This window comes from Oryza sativa, chromosome 2 (assembly GCF_034140825.1).
Source record: "Oryza sativa Japonica Group chromosome 2, ASM3414082v1".
In the NCBI taxonomy this organism is placed as follows: domain Eukaryota; kingdom Viridiplantae; phylum Streptophyta; class Magnoliopsida; order Poales; family Poaceae; genus Oryza; species Oryza sativa.
In genome coordinates, this window is record NC_089036.1 from 1,468,540 (window position 1) to 1,492,310 (window position 23,771).

General features: G+C 41.9%; 4 protein-coding genes and 1 non-coding gene across 11 annotated transcripts; 1 reads left to right on the forward strand and 4 right to left on the reverse strand.

Moving 5' to 3' along the window:
* Positions 1 to 37: 37 nt before the first annotated feature.
* Positions 38 to 6,741, reverse strand: LOC4328174 (protein SENSITIVE TO UV 2). 6 transcript variants are annotated; one of them, XM_066307269.1, is made up of 14 exons: positions 6,162 to 6,741; positions 6,006 to 6,044; positions 5,659 to 5,756; positions 5,233 to 5,446; positions 4,821 to 5,147; positions 4,448 to 4,516; positions 3,821 to 3,903; positions 3,171 to 3,221; positions 3,001 to 3,076; positions 2,778 to 2,920; positions 2,590 to 2,696; positions 1,548 to 1,702; positions 1,091 to 1,287; positions 38 to 716 (listed from the first exon to the last, which is right to left on the reverse strand). In XM_066307269.1, exons 1-14 carry the CDS (start codon positions 6,648 to 6,650, stop codon positions 413 to 415), a joined length of 2,352 nt encoding a protein of 783 aa, XP_066163366.1. In that variant the 5' UTR covers positions 6,651 to 6,741; the 3' UTR covers positions 38 to 412. The 6 variants fall into 6 exon arrangements, with proteins under 6 accessions (XP_066163366.1, XP_066163367.1, XP_015626322.1 ...); XM_066307270.1 differs by having other exon boundaries at positions 2,778 to 2,907; positions 3,167 to 3,221; XM_015770836.3 differs by lacking the exon at positions 3,171 to 3,221 and having other exon boundaries at positions 2,778 to 2,907; positions 3,001 to 3,065.
* Positions 6,742 to 7,480: 739 nt separating this feature from the next.
* On the reverse strand, positions 7,481 to 13,173 carry LOC4328175 (uncharacterized). Of its 2 annotated transcripts, none has more exons than XM_015768015.3 (5): positions 12,919 to 13,173; positions 12,684 to 12,792; positions 12,321 to 12,573; positions 10,842 to 11,257; positions 7,481 to 8,223 (listed from the first exon to the last, which is right to left on the reverse strand). In XM_015768015.3, the coding sequence occupies exons 3-5, from the start codon at positions 12,483 to 12,485 to the stop codon at positions 7,785 to 7,787; spliced, it is 1,020 nt and encodes a 339-aa protein (XP_015623501.1). In that variant the 5' UTR covers positions 12,486 to 12,573; positions 12,684 to 12,792; positions 12,919 to 13,173; the 3' UTR covers positions 7,481 to 7,784. The 2 variants fall into 2 exon arrangements, with proteins under 2 accessions (XP_015623501.1, XP_025879319.1); XM_026023534.2 differs by having other exon boundaries at positions 12,657 to 12,792.
* Positions 13,174 to 14,835: 1,662 nt separating this feature from the next.
* LOC4328177 (uncharacterized) lies at positions 14,836 to 18,765 on the forward strand. The gene is made up of 7 exons (XM_015767625.3): positions 14,836 to 15,075; positions 15,697 to 15,787; positions 16,737 to 16,852; positions 17,324 to 17,383; positions 17,490 to 17,555; positions 18,061 to 18,269; positions 18,371 to 18,765. The coding sequence occupies exons 1-6, from the start codon at positions 15,019 to 15,021 to the stop codon at positions 18,253 to 18,255; spliced, it is 585 nt and encodes a 194-aa protein (XP_015623111.1). The 5' UTR covers positions 14,836 to 15,018; the 3' UTR covers positions 18,256 to 18,269; positions 18,371 to 18,765.
* A 280-nt stretch (positions 18,766 to 19,045) lies between these two features.
* Positions 19,046 to 19,127, reverse strand: TRNAS-GCU (transfer RNA serine (anticodon GCU)). Its single transcript has one exon. It is a non-coding gene; the product is annotated as a tRNA-Ser (tRNA).
* A 601-nt stretch (positions 19,128 to 19,728) lies between these two features.
* On the reverse strand, positions 19,729 to 23,537 carry LOC4328179 (E3 ubiquitin-protein ligase SINAT2). The gene is made up of 4 exons (XM_015767768.3): positions 23,469 to 23,537; positions 21,960 to 22,254; positions 20,573 to 20,959; positions 19,729 to 20,321 (listed from the first exon to the last, which is right to left on the reverse strand). Exons 2-4 carry the CDS (start codon positions 22,176 to 22,178, stop codon positions 20,001 to 20,003), a joined length of 927 nt encoding a protein of 308 aa, XP_015623254.1. The 5' UTR covers positions 22,179 to 22,254; positions 23,469 to 23,537; the 3' UTR covers positions 19,729 to 20,000.
* Between the last annotated feature and the right edge of the window lie 234 nt (positions 23,538 to 23,771).

The following is a 23,771-nucleotide window of genomic DNA, read 5'->3' on the forward strand; positions in this document are numbered from 1 at the left end:
AGTTAAAATAAACAAAAATACTCAGAAGCTTTGCCCGTATAGCAAAATGAGGATATGATTATCAGTTCGATTCAAACCAAAAGCTGCAACAGCCTATGCGGTTATCTGATTGTACATTTCCTTCTCTTTGCGTAGAATTACATAGCCCCAAAATGGCGAGAAAGCATCAGCCTCTATGTACACCACCAGGTAAAACCTATTTACTCGCCCCAGCCAAGCCAAACAAACCCAGGAAAGGAAAGGCCCTACCTATTAGTACAAAAATATCCAAAAGGGAGAAATAATACAGGGATTACAAAATTTCTCCGCTAGCTCGAGAAATAGTCCCCCTAGCTGCTTTAGCTGTTATTTGCACCCAGCTAATTGGGGGCAGAACAGTTAGCCGTCGGGATTTTGCACATCCTGGAAGCTGTCAACTCTCGTGCAAAGCACTTGGATTGGAATGATCAACTGTTGAATGTTGCTCTTCCAAGAAACTGTGTACTCGCGTGCGGAACTTCTGGGCTAGTTCAGCGAGATCGTTCGCCATCTGGATGTTGATCTCACCAAGGTGTCTCAATGGGTATTTGCTCCTTTGCGGCAACTGATTTGCGACATCAATTGTCAAGGTTGCACAGAGCTTGCTGCTTGTGAGCACTTCCAGTGTTGGCTTTGAAAAATTAGCATGCGAAGCTAGTCGGTTTAGAAGGATTAGAACCTCTCTCATTAGCAAATACCTACAGAAAAGCATATGTTCATCAGTTACAAATAACAGAGTGCAGACAACTCTAAGCTAAGGTCCATGGTTTTATTTTTCTGTATGATTCTTATAATATTATTTGCATATATATGTATCTGACTTAAAAGTATCCAGCGGTAATTTAATATAAGCATCAAAAGGAAATTACCAAGCAGTCACTTGACAACATGATGCAATTTTGTGGTTATCTGCATGGGCAGCCTATCTCCACTTACACGCTACTACCTCCATCCACAAATATTGAGGGATTTTGGGTATGTAACATAACCAAAATCCCTTGTATTTGTGGACAGAGGGAGAAAAAAGGAACATATTCAAAATTGCAGTTTAGGATGGGAAGTTCAAGATCACCTTTCTTTCAATAGCTCATGTTCTCCATTTGAAAGGGCTGTGTCATATTCCATCTGTGACGCAAGGACTTCCATGATCAACTCCAAGAAATTGGCACCACGGACAGTAACTGGACCTAGAAGCACTTCATACCCCAATTTGCCACTTGAAGCTATATATGCTAACAGAGTGACAACTACCCGACAAAGCTTGATCCCCTGAAAATAATAGTTTTCTTAGTTGTCCAGTGTTGGAAGTAAAATGTAACAGTAGAACTTATGTCATCTTTTGTTTCTCTCTAGAACTCCAGCTTTAAAACCTTTAAGAAATACCATGCAACACCTTTTTTTCAAAGAATGGCAAGTAACAATATTACTATTTTTCAATATATGCAGTCTATGTTCTTAATAATATGGAAGTTAGCCTTCAATCTAAACATCTAAATGAAAATATACGGTCTGGAAGAGGAGCAACATACCAGAGAACTTGTTGCCCTACAACTCAAGCATTCAGATAGGTCCTTAAAAATTGAGCTTATAGCTTCTTGTGATCTATCATTTTCACATCTTATAGCTTCAATCTGCTCAGGGCTATCTTTACCTCCATTGCATAGCAACTTCAATGTCGTTGGGCCTACCAGCAACAGGAAATCCAGATATCGGTAAAGAGAGAAAACAAAGTAACAGAAAGGTAAAGGTTTTATCTTCAAAATGGAAAATAAATACTCTCCTTCCCAAATTGATCATCATATAGTGGAAACTAAAATTTCTCAAATTGATCATATAACCACATGGACACAGATTTCATCGGAGTACAATCAATACAGCACGGGAGAATGTGTGCATGCTAAAGGGTGTAATTGTGCATTGTGTTTTAATCGATGCATGCATTGTGGGAGAATGTGTGCATATTGTGCATGACATCTTGATTGATGCTGTTTAAATTATCCTTGGTCTTGGTGCACAAACGGATGATCAATTTGGGATGGAGGGAGTATGATTTATGACCCCAAAACATCCAGTATTCCAATAGGAATAGACTTGAAAAGAAATATATATGTTATTTCTTGGAGCACATTTTTTTAACAGGTATATAGACTGAACAAGATCTAATTAAATCCTGGCCAAGCAGCCAAGCTAGCAACAAGACTTTGCAAAAGGGCAGAATTAAGTTCGAGAAGTTGCAAGGGTCCAGACTCCAGATCACCATTTTGCATTTTGCATGCATTTAATGCACCAGTTATTGTCTGATGAAGCGTTTCTGTAGCTATATTCTCTAATACTTTAAATATTTGAGTTGGTGGTGGTTGATAGTCAATAACTAAACATGAATCGAATTCCACTGCAATAGATGGGCACATTTCAAGCTCACCAATAAAACAGAGCTATGGAGAAAAAAGAGCCAGTATAACAGGTATTCTACCAGAGGAAGTGAAGCATTCATTTAGCCTTTAAAAATTCTTGAAACGACACATTCATTTCTAAAACTAATACTAAGTATATATAAGCCTGACAACTTACAATTCAATAGCAAGAAAAGTAGATCCACAGAATGCTTCTTAACAAGCAATCCATTTTCCTTCTGCAACAGTTGATGCAATTTTTCCATTACAGAAGTAAATCCGAATCTGAAAGTAGCAGCACATTATCATTAGCGTAAAGCATTGCAACCGATTAAAGAAAGAAATAATACTCATGTGATTGCTTACTTTTCCCGCTCCACTTTGGGATCACTTGTCCTTGCAATGATAATCATTATAGATAATGCATCAACACGAATATTCTCCTCCGAATGCCTGTCCGCAATTTGTAGCATTGCAGTGAAGAGTGAAGTCCAGACTGTAAAAGGAAGCTGTGTGTTTTCAGTGTGAAGCCCATCATGGCTTCTTGATAGACTCGATGCATCAGGTGTATTCAGCGAAGTGGAGCTACCTTTGTGACTGTTCCGCTCCATGTGAACAGTATTGTTAACACATGGCTCAATAGAAACATTATTCCTGATGTTACACTGAGGAAAATCGTATTAAAGTTCATAAGCATGAGAACCTATCATTATAAACAAGGAAAAAATAATGAACAATCGTATTATTGTATATACCCACGTTCTTGTTGTATTGCTGCCTATGTCAAATACTTGGTTGATTACAAGGCATCTACAAAATAAAAACCCACCCCACCCAATTCTCTCAGAAATAACAAATACAATGGAACAGAAAACAAAGACAATTCACCGTGCTAAATCAATATCAATATCTATTAATATTTCTCAACATTTATCTGATACTACTTTATTTCTACTATGCAGTGATTGATTGCTCAGCCTGGATGAAGATAGCAGCCCACAAAAATTGCTCGAAGCACAGCTGGTCAGTTAACAACTATACCTTCCAAGGCATGCACATTGTAAGAATCAAACTCTAGTTTTGCCAACAATTAGGCTAACTGATTTAGTGACACTAAGGTGATACTGCCAGATTTGTATTTAAATGTACTTTCATTTTCTCATGATTTTAGAATTAAAAGATAGCATTTTCCAAGAGAGATTTATGGTCAAAGTTCAATTCAAGCAATACAAAACTGAACTGACTGGTAGGTTACAGAAGAGAACATTGGTAAGGTATTGAATGCAATAGTAGCTGCTATTCTATAAGATAAGGTTGGCTGGTCAATATCTGAGTTCAGTGACGAATCCAATTATGAAATACACTTCCATGGTAACTAGAACCATATTCAATGTAGTAGTAAAGCATACCTCTGATTAGACATCGTTCTGTTATTCAGCAAGTGCTGCAAGACACTATGTAACATCCGCAGGGCTCTACTAACAACAGCATCCTGAAAAAAAAACAGTAGGTAAAAATGATAATTAAGTCCAAGGAATAAGAGTAATTGCCTAATTGGAAAATTGACTGGTTCAATTCAGCATCCACAACACACACACACACACACTACAGAAAAACAACCATGACAATAGATCACAAATAAAAGCCTACTTCAGCTTAGATAGTTACTGTATGTCCAACAAACTCAACCTAAAGTTACTGTATGTCCAACAAACTCAACCTAAAGCCATGTAAGTTTGCATGTGAGAAGCTATTGTTACTAGTTCTTCAAATAAATCAGCAAGCTAACTGATTCTCAGCCGGCTAGATATTTCCACAAGTATATGATGAAACTTGGTTTGAAACTGATCTGAGTAATTCTGACTTCCTTGCATAATAGGAAGCACTAAAATTGGGTTGTCCCGAATGCCGCATCTATTTTTTCTAGACCTAGTGGGGAAGCCCATAATCATAGACCTGAGAAATGTACTACAAATGGTAATGCAATGTAAATGACTATATAAGCATGTAAATGAAGTTGGATAATCAGTTCATACATTACCAACAGCAGCCAAATTTAGCAATGCTTCGAGAAGAGTTTGTATAGGTATTGTATCACTGCTCGTCTGCAGGGACAAAACAGATAATTTGACAATGTGAAACATTAATTCAAATAAAATAGAGTAACATGGAATGAAAAACTAAAAGTAAAGTAGAGAACACTCTAACTACAGTATATGGAGATGAATGCATTGTCCCTATTCAATGTTGAAATCTAGTGCAGACTACAGAGAAGATAGTCCGTTCAAGCTGAAGTTTTTGCCTTGATTAGTAAAAGTTCAAATTCCACAAAATAGATGGTCAGTTCAAGCTGAAGCAGAGGAAAATTAAAAATAAATGTATATTTTCTATCTTTGGCATGTCTATTACCTTTATGATGATATCATATACTTGGGAAATAGCATTTCTGACCGATGAGCTCGCTTCAGAAGAGGCTTCACACTTGTCTAGCGATCCCGTAGACTGGACAAGTGTCAAAATTTCTTCTGAGCAAGAAACCAGGATCTTTGATATCAGACTCCTCCCCATCAAACTGTTAGTTGGCATGCCCCACACTGCACACAGATTGCTAGAGATACGGTCAACCAATACTTTCTTGTGCTCAAGATATTCGTTATTCCCTGGAAGATCTGTCTGAACCCCTACAGTCTTGATTTCCTTGTGTTTGCTGCCTTTTGATTCAAAGCGAACACTTTCCTAGCAATCACAGCAGAATAGATCACTAATGGAATATGCTAGCACCATATAATAGAAAGCAATGTGCCCAGGCAAGACAAGCTACCTCCAAGACCTCAGATGCATATGTTTGATTCCTTTGGTTCAAACAGAGACCGTCTTGAGGGGAACTGAGCTCCTTGTTTCTACCATTTAATGTCTCTGCTCTTCTCGTGGATGCCAAGCAAGAATCCCCAGTATGCAAAGCCCCATTTGCAGGGGCATGAACAGACTGATCAATATCCATAGCCATACTGCCGGCATATTTGTTAGCAGAACCCCTGAATACACAAAAAGGGATGTCAATGATATTGAGCATGCACTCAAATACAGTAGCCATGGCACATGTCAATTAACGGTTCAAGGAGAACTATTTCATTTCAATTCAAATTGTTCTCATTCAGATAGCATGCATGGCTAAATCATGAGCGATTCCAGGACATGATGAGACAAGACCATGGGTTACTAAATACAGCACTAGAGTGTCACTTACACATTTGCCCTTCTCAAACTTTGAATCTCTGCTTCTTTAGCCTTGATTTCAAGGTCTTTCCTTGTCCTGTCTTTCTTCAGCTCACTGCATTCGTTTTTCTGCATTCGAAATTGAAACAAACTCATCTCTAGTTGATCATACCGGTTAACTTAAATCTGCATTGATCATTTCATCTGTTCACAACATCACATTGTATAGTAGTCAAGTAAGTTCAAATATCCCAGCGCCCCCCCCCCCCCCAATTGTATTAGGCAAGTCCTCATTTGAAAGCAGACTCAAACTAGAGCAAAATGCACTAGCTCTGCGCAGCATTAGAGCACAACAGAATCATCTAGTGAGATACGCACCACGTCGTTCATTTGCTTCGAGACACGATTCAGCTCCCTCTGCAGAAGCAAACAAGTATTTCAGATCACAAGCATTAGGAGGAGCACAGGCAAGCGAAGCATCCAAACGAGCATATGTTTACACCGCACGCGCCAATGCGCCATCGCAAACCTCACCTTGAGCCTCTCGACCTCCCTCCGATCAGCCGCCTCCCTGGCATCCCTCTCCCTCCGCGCGCCCCCGCCCCCGCCCCCTCTGAAGCGATCAGCACCGGCGATGCCCGACGACACCGCGACGATCTCGCGGCTGCTCACCTCCGCCGCCGGGCGCTGCGAGAGCTCGCGCGGAGGGGAGAAGTCACGGAGCCCGACGTCGAATCCCTGCGGATGCTGGGAGAGCTCGCGGGGAGGCAAGAAGTGAACAGGGGCGGCGGAGAAGACATGGGGCCCGGGGGTGATGTAGGAGAGCGGAAGCGCGGCGGCGGCGGCGGAGGAGGAAGGGTACGATGAGGTGGAGGGCGGCGGGAGGTAGGAGATGAGGTCGGGAGGAGGAGGAGGGGGAGGGGGAGTGGGGTTAGGGTTGCGGGAGGCGACGGCCTCGTCCTGGGCGCGGAAGAGCTCGGCGAGGAACTTGTCGTCGTCCCACTCGTCGTCGAGGCCGTCCATCCCCCTCGCGGCGCACCGCGCCTCACCGGCGGCGGCGGCGGCGGCGGCGCGAGGTGAGAGAGAGAAAGAGGGGAAGTGGGAGAGGGTGGGTGGGGTCGATGAAGAGGACGGGAGTGCGGGGTTTTGGGCTGCATTTAATAGCTCCCCACCACCTTTGACGTTGGTTTCTCTCATTTATCCTTCGGATAAACCATTCTTAGTACTCCCTCCGTCGTATTATAAATTGTTTAATTTTTTTAATAAAATTTTGATAAGTTTAATCAAGTTTATAAAAAAATTTAACAATATCTAAAATATAAAATTAGTTTTATTAAATCTTGCATTGAATATAATTTGATAATATGTATGTTTTGTATTGAAATTAATAGTATATTTTTTCATAAATTTGGTCAAAAACTTAAAGAGAAATTTAACTAGGAAAAAGAGACAAACAACTTATAATATGAAATTAAGGGAGTGCAAAATAACAAGAAAGTTAACAAGGTGATGAAGGGCAATTTTCCTAATGATTAGATAAACTCAACGTGAAATAATTTTGAGGAGAAATTTTGGATTTTCTTTCTGTGATCGACCTTGCAAAGCCTAACATTATTTGATGAACACACAATACTTATCAAATCCAAAAGATGAAGAGGACTCGGGCTCCGATTGTTTGAGTTACGGCTGATAATTCATAAAAATATGAATGAAGCAATCAAAATTAATTTATACGCAAAACCTTCATATCTATGTTTTATTTAAAAGCTAATGTTGGAAAATAACTTATAAACCCCCCCCCCCAAAAAAAAAAAAAATCAACTCTAAAATTTATCAACGGAAGAGGCAAGAACTGACTGAGCACATGCTCTATTTATCCAATCCAAAACAAGGCATTCAGAACTACTACATGTCACTATGTCAGAATCAGCCTATAGCACGATCACCATTAGAATCTTTTCCAATGATCAACAGAACGAAAACTTCTCTGTCACTTACAGAGCAAGAACAAGGTAGAATAAAAACCGCACCACTATATGCCTGTAACAACAGAAGAACCTATCTGAATCCTGAATCCAGCTCCATCTATCAGACTAGCACAACTATAGTTTCTTGTTTCTGTATGACGAATCTGTTGGTGTATCTTATCTTCTCTAGCTAACCACCCATGATCTGCCTGATGGCTGCACGCTGTGAAGATGACAGCCTCGTCGGGAAGGTCACATCAAACTTGATCTTCAGGTTCCCCTTCTTCCCCGGTTCCTTCCTGATCGGCCACCCTTCGTTCGCGAGCACAATCTCATGCCCAGGACGCACGACTTCCTCCACCCTGATGGGAAGATTCCTGCCGTCAAGGGTCTTCAGATGTATGGTTGTCCCAGCAAGAGCATCCACGAGAGGGATCACCTGGGTTGCTACAAGATTGTTCCCTTCCAGGAGGTACACATCGTGGGGCTTCAGATCGATGACGAAGGTGAGGTCTTGTGGCAACTGACCAGATAGCCTATCGCCTTTGTTGGGAAATGTTATCTTTGTTCCCTTTTTCCAGCCGGGCAACACTTCAACAGGTAAGACCTCTGTCTCGATTTCTACCTTTCTGCACAAGATTAGACAGTAGAGAAGCAAAATGCTTCAGTAAACCTATTATCAGGATTAATATCTCAAGCTATGCAATGCTGCAAAGCAAGAGGAAAAAGTTTTCTCATTGCATCAATTGTGAAAGTATAAAAAGCGAAAGTAACAAATCAATACATATCCTTGCATTGCCTATGCTCTTCTTGGTTAAAAACAGGGAAACTTCGACATATGAAGCTAACTCAAGAAGCGCAGAATTAAATTGTAAAGCTAGGACACCAAGTATGCTGCCAGTTATGGCATGGTTTTATCCTCCAGAAACTGTTTTCCTATCAATTATCAAACCACATTGTGTAGTGAGCAGTAACCAGGATTATCAAGATTAAGAATTAACAGAATTCGGGCAACCATTAGCCATGCCAATGCCACCAACAAACTCTTTAGTTGTAACTTATCTGGATTCCATTTTTGGAATTGTTAGCAGATCCAAACGAAGGTAATAACCTAATATGCAACCAAACCAACAGAGTATGGAGTATGGACTGCTCACTGACACAAACGTGTGGTGAAAAATTGTCAAATATAACAAATTGTTTTGTGTTCACAAGTAACTGTAAAATGTTGTTCCATACACAAAATAGGTGCCAGGCACAGGTGCTCAAATTCAACACCATATAAATACGTTGGAGCATAAGCCTTGAATGACTAATTAATTAGAACCTAAATGCAGTTACATATTTCTTACAAAAATACTGGAGTTGGCTTACAGTGCAAACAGAAACTTAACAAAGAGTGTCAATAGCACAACTCCTACCATTTTGGTATATTTCAAAACCCATAATAATGCAATTACAGAATAAGACACAATATTTGAAACTTAAAATTTTTCTTACAACAAAACTATGTATAAGTTCACATACTTTAATAAAGGAAAAAGTACGAATTACCCCCTTGAACTATTGCGATAGTATGAATTGCCCCCCGAACCACAAAACCAGACATATTAAACCTCAAACTATTGAAACCGGACGAATTACCCCCCTGACTCAATCTGGAGCGGTTTTGGTCCTACGTGGCATACACGTGGCGCCGACGTGGAAATCCAATCAGCAAAATTAGGTGGTCCCACATGTCATGCTGATGTATTTTCCTTTCTTCCACTTTCCCCTCTCCATCTCTTCCAGGGCAGATAGAAAGCGGCGCGGCGGTGGCGCTCTCCAGGACGGACGGGTGAAGCGGCGACAGTGGCGACTGCGCCCTCCAGGCCGGGTGGGGGAAGCGGCGGTGTCCAGGACGGGCGGGGGAAGCGGCGGCGTCAAGGGCGGGCGGGCGAAGCGGCGGCGGCGGCGACCTGCGCATGTCTTTCTTCATCTTCTTGCCCCTTCTCTCTCCTGTTCATCTCCTGCCAACCTGCCCTGTCTCAAATCCGGCCAGCCGTAGCTCATGGAGGAGAGCAGAGTAGCAGGAGGTCTAGTGAAGTGGGAGGATGCAGAGAAGTGATTGAGGCAGGCGTCGTCCAACCACTACTGCCGTCCACCATGGAAAGGGTTACAAGCAACAGAATGGCGACGGTCAGGAGGAAAAGAAAACATCGGTGAGGTCGTAAGAAGGTCGATGGATGCACTCGTCAGTGCTCTTGCTCTGTACATCGCTCGTTCCTGCTGTAGAAGTGTTCCTCGATGGTGAGGCTGTCAGATTCGTAGCTTTCGATTTGTAGAGTGGCTGCGCGCATCAATCTCTGAACATTCTTTTTTTGAACGAATCTCTGAACTTTCTTGATGTGTAATTTCTTCAATTTCTGCAAGAGCGATTTCTGCAATTTCTTCAGATGTCATGTGTATTCGATGGTTCGATTATCTGAATTTGCCAAATGTTCTCAACCCCGCGCTTCCTCCCGGACAAATCCAACTGCTAGCCCAATACCACCACCATTGGTACCAGGCGACACGGGCAGGGGAAGCGGCGGCGATGACGACGCCCTCCAGGTCTAGCGGGGGCAGCGGCCACGACGCCCTCCAGGGCAGGCAGGGGAAGCGGCGGCGGCAGCGGATCTGCGGGACCATGCCAGCGCCGAGCGGCGGCGGGCGCGCCGGCAGCGGTAGCGGGCGCGGCGAGGAGCGGCAGCGACAGATCGCGCTCGTCGACGACCATGAGAGATTCCCTGCCGTCGACACGGCCTCGGCGCACGTCCCCCGGAGGTAATGCGGACACCGGTGAGGCCAGCTTCACCACCGTCATTCCAGTCGCTCCCGTCACCACTCGCCGCCCATCCGTGCCTATCGCCGCTCGCCCAGCTACGCCCAATGCCAACATCACAGAGAAGAAGGGGTTATATGACATGTGGGCCCTATATTACTTTTTTTTATTTTTTGCTGATTGGATTTCCACGTCGGCGCCACGTGTATGCCACGTAGAACCAAAACCGCTCCAGATTGAGTCAGGGGGGTAATTCGTCCGGTTTCAATAGTTTGAGGTTTAATATGTCTGGTTTTGTGGTTCGGGGGGGCAATTTATACTGTCGCAATAGTTCAGGGGGGTAATTCGTACTTTTTCCTTTAATAAATGTGTTCCCACATTAATGAAACTCCAATACAGTAAAAGAAAAAGTGCACAGTAAAGAGAAATCGTAGGCATACATACCCATCAGTATTTGCAACATTCCTAGTGATCTTCATCTTCCTTTTTGTTCCATTATACAATTCCTCAAGAGTGCACAGTAAGGTTTTCTCAATAGCTGGTGGTTTTTCTAGTTGACTTGTACTGGTACTGCTTTCCTTATGTGAAGCAGAAGATGCTTCACCTCTAGTGTTCCCTGCTGTCCACTGTGATCGTGGTTGGAACCGCGTTCGTTCTTGGTCGAAGGAGTAAGGTTTGTTGCTTGCCATGAACTCAGCAAAGAAATCATCAGGGTCGCTCGGATTGTACCGGAAATTACTAGGACCACTTGAGCCAGCAGCTGCGGAAGTCCGGCTCTGTGAACCAGGTGGAGGCATTCCCTTTAAGCCTTCTTCACCATATCGGTCATAGATTGCACGTTTTTCTGGATCACTTAGTACCTACAAAATCAGCCAGAGTTAATTAGAAAATAAGATATTGAAGTGAGTACACTACACCATGACCCAATATTGCATCAGAATAGGTTACATCATGCAGTATTACTATGCGTTTGACATAGTTGCAATCAGAATACAAATGAACATACACTTTTCCCTCACTTCCGTCCGTATTTTACTAGTTCAAATTTCAGATCGATGTTATGATAAACTAATTATAAGTTAGGGAAATGAACTTATGAGATGCTGGAGTAGTATAGCGCTATAGCTTGCTACTTTTCAACTGAAGTACATCCACACTTCCACAGAATTGAAACAGTCTTCTTTTGCGGTAGTACTTTGTCAGCCACTTGAATTGTCAAAAGTTACTCTTTTCCTCATGTTTCAAACAAGAGCTGGACCAAAGGTCTCATGTTGCAAATTAAAAATTTATCAAGATGGATCATAAGCACAGCAGTAAATAAAAGAAGGGCCCCTTGTAAACATGGAATGAATATTCCAAATGTGGTATCTGAGTACACTTGGAGATCCAGGTTACAACAAGCTTGAGATTAAAAGCTTTGTATAACACATCATCCACCCAAAGCTATGGTCACAGTCTTTTAGTACCACTGAACGGTTTATCTCCTTAGTTACACTACGAAAAGGCAGGTATTAAGATACCATTTTGAGGATACAAATAAAAGGAAGGTCCATCATATCTCTACTATAAATGCTCAGTTGTCCTCCTATGGTCCTAACCACGCACGCCCAAGACAAACCGCCCCCCACAAAAAACCGCCCCCATAGAAAACCAAAGAACGCTATGGACAACCATTGGTCCATAGAAAACTCAAACCGTAAAATCATTGGCCCATCTTCTCCTAGATCCCGTTAAGATGCATGGGCATGTCCCTAGTCATCATTTATTAAAACCGTTAACGCTCCATAGCCGCCTTCTGACATCAATATGGCACCACCATAGTTGCACCAAATGGTAAGTAGCTATGTTTTCTTAGCAAACTTGGGGAGCATACCCCAAAGCACATCATATCACAAGGAAAATGGATGCACAAAATTCACTTGCCTCATAGGCCTCAGTTATCTGCTTGAACTTGGCCTCAGCCTCCGCGCCGCCAGTTGGATTCTTGTCGGGGTGCCACGTCCTCGCGAGCCGCCGGTATGACTTCTTGAGGTCCTCTAATGTCGCATTGCGGTTCACCTTGAGGATATTGTAGTAGTCCATTCCCATCCTTGCTCTAACAAACTGGCAAACAAGCAATGAAAACCTATACTCCTAGAGCTTCATAAACCTAAATCCAGTGGAGGCCCAACAAATTCTGACAAGAAAGGAAAATTTTATCAATCGACCCTTCCAAAATTTACTCCAGCATGGCTGCCGAAGAATCGCAACGAGAGCTACCGAATCAGTGAAACCGATGTAAAATACCGAGATGCTCCAAACCCAGAATCAATGCCGAGCCGGATTTATGCGGTAGCGTCGAGAAATCGATGAAATCCACCAGAGCCACACCGAATTGCTCCTCCTCCGGATGGCCCTGAAACGCAGAATGCGCAGACACACACGATGAGGCGCCTTGTTAGGTTACGCTGCGGTTTCGAAATGCACACACGCGATTCAGCCATCCAACGCAATCACGCACCAACCCAATCGTAGATCTCACCTCGGGTTTGGCGGCGGCGCGGCAGGTCGTGCAGGGTTTGGGTTGGGGGTTGGAGGGGCAGAGGAGCCTGCCTCGCGCCGGCGACCTCCGCCTCGATGCGCCTCGCCGACGCCGCGGACGCGGGATGACTCGGTGGTGGTGGTGCGACGAGGGGCGCAGAGGTGAGGTCTCCCGCTCCGCCGCCGCCGCCGCCGCAGCCGCCGTCCTCAGACCGGTTTGATTACACGTAATTAATTGGTTTTTTTGTTTTCAGATGGTTTTTGGTTTGTTTGAGGGAGCAACAAGGTGTTTGTGGGATTCTCCGTACTGATCGCTTTGTCGCTTGGAAACTGAGCTTTCTTTCTGGCCCTGTGGATGTTGGGAAACTTTTAGTTTTTTTTCTTTTTTTTTCTACTAGGGGTGATTTTGTTGTAATCTAAAATGTAATGTTTATGATGTTAAATACTATCTCTGTCTGAAAATACTCGTCGTTTTTAAGTTTTTTTATAGCATTTGATCATTCGTCTTATTAATTATTATTTATTTTGTTTGTGACTTAAGTACGACTTATTTTTTTTTATATTTGTACTAATCTTTTAAATAAGACAAATGGTTAAACGTTAAAAAAAAGTCAAGACAACATTGAATTTGAGATGGAGGGAGTAGTAGTAGCAGCTTCTTGGGATGGTAGTGGTAAATTTGTTTTGTGTGTGGTTTTTAATAGAGCTACAGTTCGAGACACTTAATCATATTTATTTTGTAGAGTAATATGTTTAAATACTTCCTCAGAACACAAGTTTAAGAAAATATATGAGTATGAAAAACGTATACTTTAATAAAAAAAAGTATTTTATCGAAGAATTGTAAACACGTAGGAATAATGATTATTTAGATATATCATAGGAAAATGTAAGAATTGGGTGTGAGAAAGAACAACTCAAATGAAAGTTCTCCTGAGGTTGTACACCATGCTATTTTTTCTATAAAAAAAAGAAATCTTCTTGTCTCTAGTCACTCTATAAAATATTATATGACTTTCGGTGTTCTGGCCCTTTGTTCAGAGGTTCGATAGAAAAACAAATTATATAAGCTTGCTATATTCTAAAATGGAGGAAGTGTGTTTTTATACAAACGTCAAAGGATAAAAAAATTTATTATTCCATCGTGGCTTCATCGCTAAAGTAAAAAAAATCTATCATTATTACTTCTATTAGATTTTGGGCATGTTTGGTAGAGAATGCAGTGTTGTTACGGCTACGTTGCAGCCAAACAAGGCGCATTCTCTGTTGTTGGCTTACAGATACATCTATGCAGTTGCAGGAAAAGGACAGCTGGACATGCCCTTAGTACATTTACTCTTTTAAACCATTTCAATAACAATTTCATACTCTGTTCTATCAAATTATTATAAACTACCTTACTATATTCGTATTATGTGAGAGTATTTTTCCTGTTAAGTGGATGCTTCAATGTGATTTCAAAATACTAATCTCGCAAAGATAAACTAGGATGCAGATGCAAGTAAACCATAGTTTCCTTGTACCATATATACGTAGAGTTAAAACAACAATTCACATTGGGTGTGTTCGGAGGATATTTTTTACAGCGTAGTTTAAAACTGCCGAGGCTTGCAGCGACTTTGAACGACAACGATGGCTGCCTTGCCAAGTCATTATACATTAGAGTACAAATACTCGATATCGGGAACTAATAAGGCTAATATATATCTATTTCACACTAAACTGACTAGTAAAAGTATTTAGGTTTTAGATTAAACTAGTTCTAGAAGTGTTTCAAACCAAACGGAGGAAAGAAAAACCATCAAGGCAGCAAAAAAAAAAAACATTCCATTCTGTATTCCTGCAACCGTGTGTGCTTTTTTCCTGGGTCTCGTGCCAGAAAAACCAAACTAGTACTCAAGAAAAAGAAAAAAAAAACACAGAGAATACTTGCGAGCTCCGATCTCTTCTTCTTCTTCGTGAGCTCTCACCAAACCAACCCCAACCACTGCCCTCCTCCTGCCGCGATCCACTCCTGCTCTCCAGCTCAGGGAATCCACCTCCACCCGCAGAGACCAACCAGCAGCTGTCCGTCCTCTGCGGCGGCGGCGGCGGCGGCGAGATGGGGCAAGCTCTGCGGCGGCTCTTCGACGCCTTCTTCTCCACCAGGGAGATGCGGGTACCGTGCGATCCTCACCCACATCCTCTCTCCCGCGGTTCTCCTTTGCTTCGTGTGTGGTTCTTGGCCGGAATGGGTGATTGATTCCTCCTGCCGCCCTGCCCCTGTGGCTGGGATTCTTGCCTAGGGTTTTCTTGTTGAACTTATTTATTATTATACCTAGGAGCTGAAATCTCGACTGTGCAAGAAATAGGTTGAATTTTCAGTGGTAGGTAATTAAATCGTGCTAGTGGTTAATTGGGCAACTTTTGAGTTCAAGTGGGTAAGAGAAATACTAGCACCCTAGCAGTGTACATTGGCAATGGAAGGGTTTAATTTAGTCTTGCCAACTCAGTTAATTTTGCAAAGGATGATTATGACATCGGCGAATTTGTTATGTGATCAATTTTAAGAGAACGGGGCTTTTGCCTTACAAGTTCTTCTAATCCACAGCACTTATGAAATTCAGAAAATGGACCGGTTACTCGGCTTCTTAACTAAACCTATGGCAACCAGGATGCATCATCTCATCAAGTGTATCCATAGCATTAGGCTCCGCATCCCTGTCTATTTAACTTGTGAAGTTGGAGATTATTTGAATGTTACATGTTTTTCGCTGATAGTGTGATTGACCTCTTGAAGGTTGTGATGCTTGGTTTGGATGCAGCTGGCAAGACAACAATTTTGTATAGGCTGCACATGGGAGAAGTTCTTTCAACGGTTCCTACAGTAGGTACGTGGCTCAAGCTCAATGACTCATCTAACGCATCGTTTTTAATGTACTTATTTATGTATCGTATTAAATGATCGTAGATTGCCATGCAGACTATTGCAGTACTTGACACTTAGCTTCAGCTTATATGGGCAATAAAAGTACATGTCCGTTTTTTGGGTGGTTGAAGGGATCCATGATATGATTTTCCTGCTAAGTACAGGGTCGACACTCAACAGTCAGAAATAAACCGAAAAACATGACCGACGATATTTGGTTAATCAGTGTACAGGGCATGCTTGGCAGGCATAACTGTTCTTGTGGAATTGATTTGGAAACTTTAAGCTTACAACTGATTGTTTAAAAAATTAATTACTTCAAATCATGTATATTTCCAAGAAAGAAAGTGCAATATGATAGAAGCTGGAAACTGGCTTGACGTTTCTTGATAAGGTATTAGTTTGTAGTACCTCCTGGTACCTTGGCATAGAAGATACTGAGAGGTGCCAAAGATTTACACTAAAAAGTATATTCTTGAGGATTGTAAAAAAACAAGGTTATAAAAGCCTATATATTGTTATTTTAATGAGAAGCCTTGCTATGATTTTGGACATCAAACTTGATACAATAAATATGGTCACTCTATGTGATTATTAGACAACCTTATATGTACCTTTCCTCTACAGTTTGGGCTTTGGGCAGTAAAGATGGAAAACTTATGTAACAAAAATACATTGTTGGATTTGGTTTCCTCGTTATGTGGGTGGTACTTTTTTCCTTTCAAATCACGTATCACTCAAGACAGCTTTTCCTCAATCCAATTGAGGAAGTAGCACAGATTTGTTTACTTTTTTTCAGTCGTTTATAATAAATTATATAATTCTATACCTCATAATTCATTGATGTGCTCGACTTTTTCCCAATCATTGATCTCATGTCTATATCCAATAATACCATGTACCCTCTGCAGGTTTTAACGTAGAGAAGGTTCAGTACAAGAATGTGGTATTTACTGTGTGGGATGTTGGCGGACAAGAAAAGCTCAGGCCATTATGGAAGATGTACCTCAGCAATTCTGATGCACTGGTAATAACTAGTAGATTGAATTTATATACACATGTTGATATTTAGCTTGGCACCTTGTCATTCCGCCCTGTTATAGTGCCTTTAGTACTTTCCCAAGTCTTGGTTTGATATTGTCATGCACATATTGTTTGTTTTCAGTTCAGGTTGATATCATATATTAGCACCTTTTGCAAATTTTTTTCTTGTCGTTGAATGTGTCCCTAAAGCCTTTCAGTTTTTAGGTGAAGTTTGTAAATCGATATGAATGACGTAAGCGAGGAGCGTCTAGTCTTCTTTATAAGGACATCTCTTTAGCTAATTCGATTAGGTGTTTCATGACAATTCCAATTGCTATATGCATCATATGCATATCTTTTGCTGCTGAAGTTAAGGATGTCTTTCTGCTTTCAATTTGTTGTTTTTTCAGATACATTATTGAAGCCATACATTTCTGTCATATTTATGAAATTTGTTGCTTTCAATTTGTTGTAGATCTACGTTGTTGATTCATTGGACAGAGAAAGGATTATAGACGCCAGACAAGAATTTCAGGTTAGAATTATATTATCTCTGTCATTGTAGTAGTTCCTGTCTCCCCAAATTATGTTGGCTGAGAATATGGGATCCTACTAACTTGGTATTCCTTTACCCTTTTCAGACCATTATCAAGGACCCACTGATGGCAAACAGCATAATCTTAGTATTTGCAAACAAACAGGACCTGGTAAGTTAAACCAAGAATTTGAATAACTAATGATTAATTGCTTGCCTGTTCATGACCTCATTTACACACCTTTTAAAATTACTGTGTCGCGTGTTCATTCTTTTTACCAGCTTGTCTGTTATTATGTTCAGTATCGTCTTTGTTTATCATGTGCAGTCTTTTTTATTATATATAGATCTCCTTACAAAATTCTCCATTTCTTTTTGTATGATGTTGGTTAGTTCAATTTACATTATGAGATGGGGGTAGTATGACTCTATCTGCTACATATTGGACTAAAGATCTGAGTTACTTTCAACAATACACGGTGTTGATCGTGCTGTCAGGGATTTTGTACTCTGATGAGGCTTTAGCTTAGAAATATCAATTCTTTATGTTCCATATTGCTAACTGGAAATCAATGTGTAGATCTGTTCCACTGTTGAAGCCATACATTTCCATCAGATTTATGAAATTGTCAAATATAAGAGTGGTACTTATAGACTAAAATATTATCTTCACACAGAGAGGTGCGATGAGCCCAGATGAGGTGAGCGAGGGGCTAGGCCTGCACGACCTCAGGAACAGGATATGGCATATACAAGGGACATGCGCTCTCCGTGGTGAGGGACTCTACGATGGACTTGATTGGCTCGCATCCACCCTGAAGCAATTGCAAGAGACAGGCCATGCAACTTCAGTCGCCGGCCCTTCCATCTGATTTCGCTAGAGAAGGTATTGTCTCACTTTGAGTGCTGACCTTTTTTTTTTCCTCATGTTCTCTTTCTTGCACCTGACATAGTTACCACTTACACTACCTGTTCTGTTCCCCCCAGAGATGCCAATGCCTCAACTAGTCAACCAATCTGATGCTCCTGGGCAGTCATCCTTCTGTTCATCCAATGAGAATATTGAGTTCCTTGGTGCATGCGTGATCTTCGCTATCGGCTTTCTTGGTGTGGCTGCTCGCAGAGGAGGGCATTCAATCGCTGTGTTCATATGAGCAAACTCATTTGACAGTAACTTGCGGCATAATTTTCTCCTAAAATGTTTGTAAAGTGTTTGGACGTCTGTGTACTTTGTTGTAGTGAACAAGAGCTGAGTAGTTTGCACGGACCGTGCTTGTGTATACTTGATGGCACGTCCACATGATTGTTTGCTGATTGCCTATCAATAAGACGGTTGGATGATGGATGTTGTTTGGTGATATATAAACTGGGCTTTGGCTGAATGTTCCTCCTTATGATTGTTCACAAGTTCAGAGATTGTTACGTTGGTAGAAGATATGCAAAGAAAAGAAAAGAAAAGAAAAGAGAGTGATGTAGGTATCCTTTGCGGCATGGGCAGGAATGTTCAGAATTAGTTACATTTAGTAATGTTCCGCAGAAAATATAGCATATAAAAAGAAAAGAAAAAAAAAAGGAGCGGTGTAGTAGGCTACTAGCCTTTATAACATGGGTAGATGCAGTTTGAGAAATGGTAGGGAGAAAAAAAAAACAAAAAAAATTGAACGACGCCTGAGAGATTCGAACTCTCGCGGGGAAACCCCATGTACTTAGCAGGCACACGCCTTAACCACTCGGCCAAAGCGTCGTTGTTGAATGCGGATACAGTGTAGAAACAGTTATAATTTTTTGTCAGAACCTTTCATACTCCAAAAATACCTACGTCAGCGTTGGGACCCACTGTCATCCTCACTATTTAGCGGTAGTACAACTTTTTGTCTGCCTTGGTTTCATCGGTAGCCACGTGGCTTACTCGCTATAGGCCGAAAGGCCCACATACGATTGGGCCTCTTAGGCCATTCCCAACCCAATGACTAGGATAGTGTCCATAATATTAAATAAACTGTCACATAAAATAAAAAATGATGTGACAAGTGAATAAATGAGGAAAGAGAAGGAAACCATGTCAGAGACATAGTTTCTACACAACATCCAAAACATCATTTGAGATAAATATCATTAAATTTAAGTATGAAATAGTGGTGTTTGCATTAAAAAAGTAGTGTCTAGTACTAGTTTCTTTGATAATGTGGAGTTTATGAAAACTATGTCTAGTGTTTTAGGTTGGGGATGCCCTTAGTCCACGGCCCACCTCGAGACCATGCTTGTCTGCCTGAGGTTTCGTTTCATTTTAGGGAGAAGCACAGCTTCAACAGCCAGACATCTCCACAGAATTCAGAACAAAAAAATTTCATCCTAGTAAAGATTTCCCCTTCCCTTCCGTAAGTTCATTTCCATCGTGTTAATAAATCAGGTTCCAAGTTCAACACATGCTAGGCTACAGATGTGTCCTAGCCAGTCCACCATGCCGCAAATTGTATTTGTACATCAATGCACAACAAGTCTCCCCATTTTTCTCCTCTCCCAGCACATCACAATGTGCTATCAGCGTGGAATCATCAATGGGGAGATCTTGGCATTTGCTATCAGTCTCAGTAGCACTGCTGCTGCATCGTTCACGTCATTGCTCCTTCCAGATGCGGCCGGTAACCCGCAGCTTGAGCTCCTGCCTGTTGCCGCCGGAGAAGAAGAGGGCCATGTTCCGGTGGATGATGAGGCCGTCGAAGCTGTCCCGGACCTTCTTGTGGCTGTCCCTGATGCTCCGGGGGATGCCCTGCCATGTCAGCTTCCGCCCGTTCCCGCCCACCTCCAGGCTGTAGCAGAAGTTCCGGGCCTCGCTGTCCTCGCCCATGAACCTCAGGAACGCCATGTACACTGGTGCCATCCCCAGCAGGAATGCCTCAAAATGCAGGCAGAAGTGCTGTCCAAAACACTTGAAAACCTGCATGGCAACAGAACATAGGGGAAAACACATCAATATACCTGATATAGACTTAACCGAGAACCAATAATAGCTGATTTCAAAAAAGATGGTAATATGATCGCACCCCAGAATGAAAAAAATATATATATGCAGATTGCTTGTTATGCAAATTCTATCCTAACCAGCATGACACCTATGTTTGAGAATGAATGGCTAGACAAATTCTCTTTACATATCTGAGAAAAAAAATGCATTGGGGTACCACTTACCGTCAGCATCCATGTAGCGTTTTCCACTTCATAAGGGTTGGACTTCACATAACGGTGGTTAAAGGTGCAGCCTTCATGCAAGTCCACCTTATGGTCGTTTATGAGATGAGAGACAAGCATCGGAACATCGCCAGCAATCAGGCATTCTGAACCTGCATATGGACAACTATATGGCCTGAACCTGCAGAGCTCCTCATGCTTAAGTTTGTTTTGGTAAGGATGAATCTCAGCACAGCCTAGGCTTTGATATTTGCATGGAAGCTGAAGTGACTCAGCCACCTTCTCAAGAGCCAAACATCTGATATTACCCAGTTCTTGGCGACAAGTAGGGCAATGATTCTCCACCCTATGCTTGCAGTTAGAGCATATTGTGTGACCATTTGGGCACTGCAAGAGGAACACAAATGAATCAATTGATTATTACCTTTCTTACTTTGTGTGTTCACTTTTCAGTTCACAGAAGTCGTTCCAAATATCATGATCCAAGAAATATAACACCAGTGCTACGAAAGTTATGCAATAACGCCTACAGTTCATTCAATTCGAATGAAAGACCAGAGGTGGAGGCATTTACAAAGTTGAATTGAATGATCACAACAAACTTACACAACTCATCTGGCAAAGAAAGGTAAAATAAAGTACAAACAGCATTATATACACAGGTGGAGGGAGCTTGCATACAAGAAAAACTAATAATCGCTTTCATGAAAACACAGAAAAGTCGTGCAACTGTTGAGAGTAGACAACATGCCAATGTTAAAGAATGCATTGCTATTCTTTCCTGGACAGAGTTTTTTTTTTATCAAAAGGGTGGTACCCCTCCATTTCTATGAGCAGAAATGTGAAAGTTTCCTGGACAGATGAAGTCTTGAACATTCACAGATCACTTTGAAGATCATGAACCCAGTATTGTAAGGACAGGGACAATAAGCACAAAACAATTGAGTTACATGTGCAATGTAAAACTTGTCAATGATTAGAACATAGAAATTAAAGAACATGCACTATTATACTAACAAACGGCTGAGTTTATTGTGAAAACAGGACAAAGCAGTCAATACTTGTCTTCGAATGAAAGAACAGGTAAACTTCACCAACACAACATTCAAATAACAACAAATCCAATGACAACTTACATGTCCTAACTTGGTGTATGTGCAACACATATACCTTGTATACAAAATATATTCAAAGTAAAATGTCAAAAGTGGTGGGACCAGTAAAGCTTTCTAGACTGATCCCACTTAAATATCCAATAGAGCTAGATGAAAACTAGCAACTACATTTTTCTCAGGATGAAATGTGCAATTATGTAGATGGAAATAATCAAATAATCAGCTGCCTCTGAAGGATCATAAAGAGAAGAAGATATCATCAGTACGCAAACCTGCAGTATAGGTGGGCGCATTGAGTTTGTGCAGACTGGACACTCGAGCAAATCATTCAAGCCCGTCAGCGATGATAGCTCAACTGTGACAAGTGATGTAGACCAGGGCTTGCATGTAGAATCTCCATCAAGCCTAATGCCAGTGAGTGCCTCAGAGAGCCCATCAGATACACAATCCGACTCAGGGATATCGGTCACAATGCTGCTTCCTGGGGCCATTGCAAAAGCTTCTTTCACATTGGGAAACACTACAAAATATCACCACACCCACCACTCCATCCTTCCTTGTAATTAGCTGCATTGTTCAGTTAGAGGTATATTAGTTGAGATTACGGAGAAAGTACTCAGTTTTTACACAAAGAAGGCAGTTATACATGACAAAATTAAGATGCTGCACGAATGAATTGACAATTTTCAATTTAAGAGCTTCATGAAGTCTACATCATAGTTCTTCATTGCATATTAAGGTAAAATTTACTGTCTAACCTACTACTAATTGCTAACTGCCATCACCAACAGCACAATCCAACTACACACATAACTCTGTTCAGAGCAAAAGTACAACTAAACTCAGTCAAATAAAGACCACCTATTCCGGTGAACCTGATCCACAAAACTATATAGCTATAGAGCATGAACACATTATTAATGCTATCTACTTCGTCCAATCTAACATTTGGATGCACAGAAACAATCAACATTCTCAAGAAACAGTAGAACTGCTCACTTGCTCAGTTCGTCTCCCCAAGCATCTTATTTCTGCTTCAAGATTCACTGGCTTAGTGCATAGAAGTTACTAGAATCCTATCAGAAATCAAATTCACTCTCAATCAAACAACTTGCTGCCCCCTCACTGTCACCCAACCTCAAAATTGGGCTCGGAATTTTCCCCTGGACCGCGCAAAATTTTGCCCCTCTCACTCCCTTTACAACAAAAAAAACAAGAGTCCCTTTTCTCCCTTGAAGACTTGCATCTGCAGCATGGTCGAATCTGCATAAACAAACGGCTCTCGGCGGGATCCTACCGTTACCAGAACTGGAATCTACATCAGTTCATCCCTCGAATCAAATCCTTCCAACGAAATGCCGGTTGCACAGCAGCTCGACCAAACCGCGCAAACGCTTCCTCTTTTGCATCAGATCATCTCCAGTCGTCCTCGCAGCGTCAGCTATGAATCGCCTCACACACACCAAAAAAAAAAAAAGGAAAATCCAGCGAGCGGAATCGCTCCATTTCACACCAATTACTCCCCCCATTCCCCATCAATCTCGCCCATGCGCCACCGGATCACCGAAACGGCGGAACACACACCCACCCTCCTCCAAAATCAACCACGAATTGGCGAATTCGAACCGCAATAGAACGCCCTCAAAATCCCCGTCTCGAACAAACGGGGTGCGACCAATTCAAACCAAATCACACAACCAAAAAAATATTTAAAAAAACAATCTAACACGCGTCTCCATCGAGTACACGGAACATTCCGTCGGTCCGGTCAAGCCGCTCACCTGGAGACCGGAGACGCCGCCGCCGCCGCGAATCGGAGAGGAGAGAGACGACGACGCAGACACAGTAGCAGAGTGGAGTAGAGAGAGAGTACTACTAGTATTTTTTTTCTTTTCTTTATTTTTTTATTTACTCCTTTTATTATTTTTTATTCCGCGTTTCCTCTTTTGGTGTCTTCGCGGAGGCAGGGGGATCTGGAATTTTCCGCCTTCCACGGCGGCCGGCCCACCTCCCCACACGCCCGGTGCACGGTGGACCTAATGGGCCGGTGGCCCAGTGGGGCCCAAGAGTCAGGGGTGGGTGGG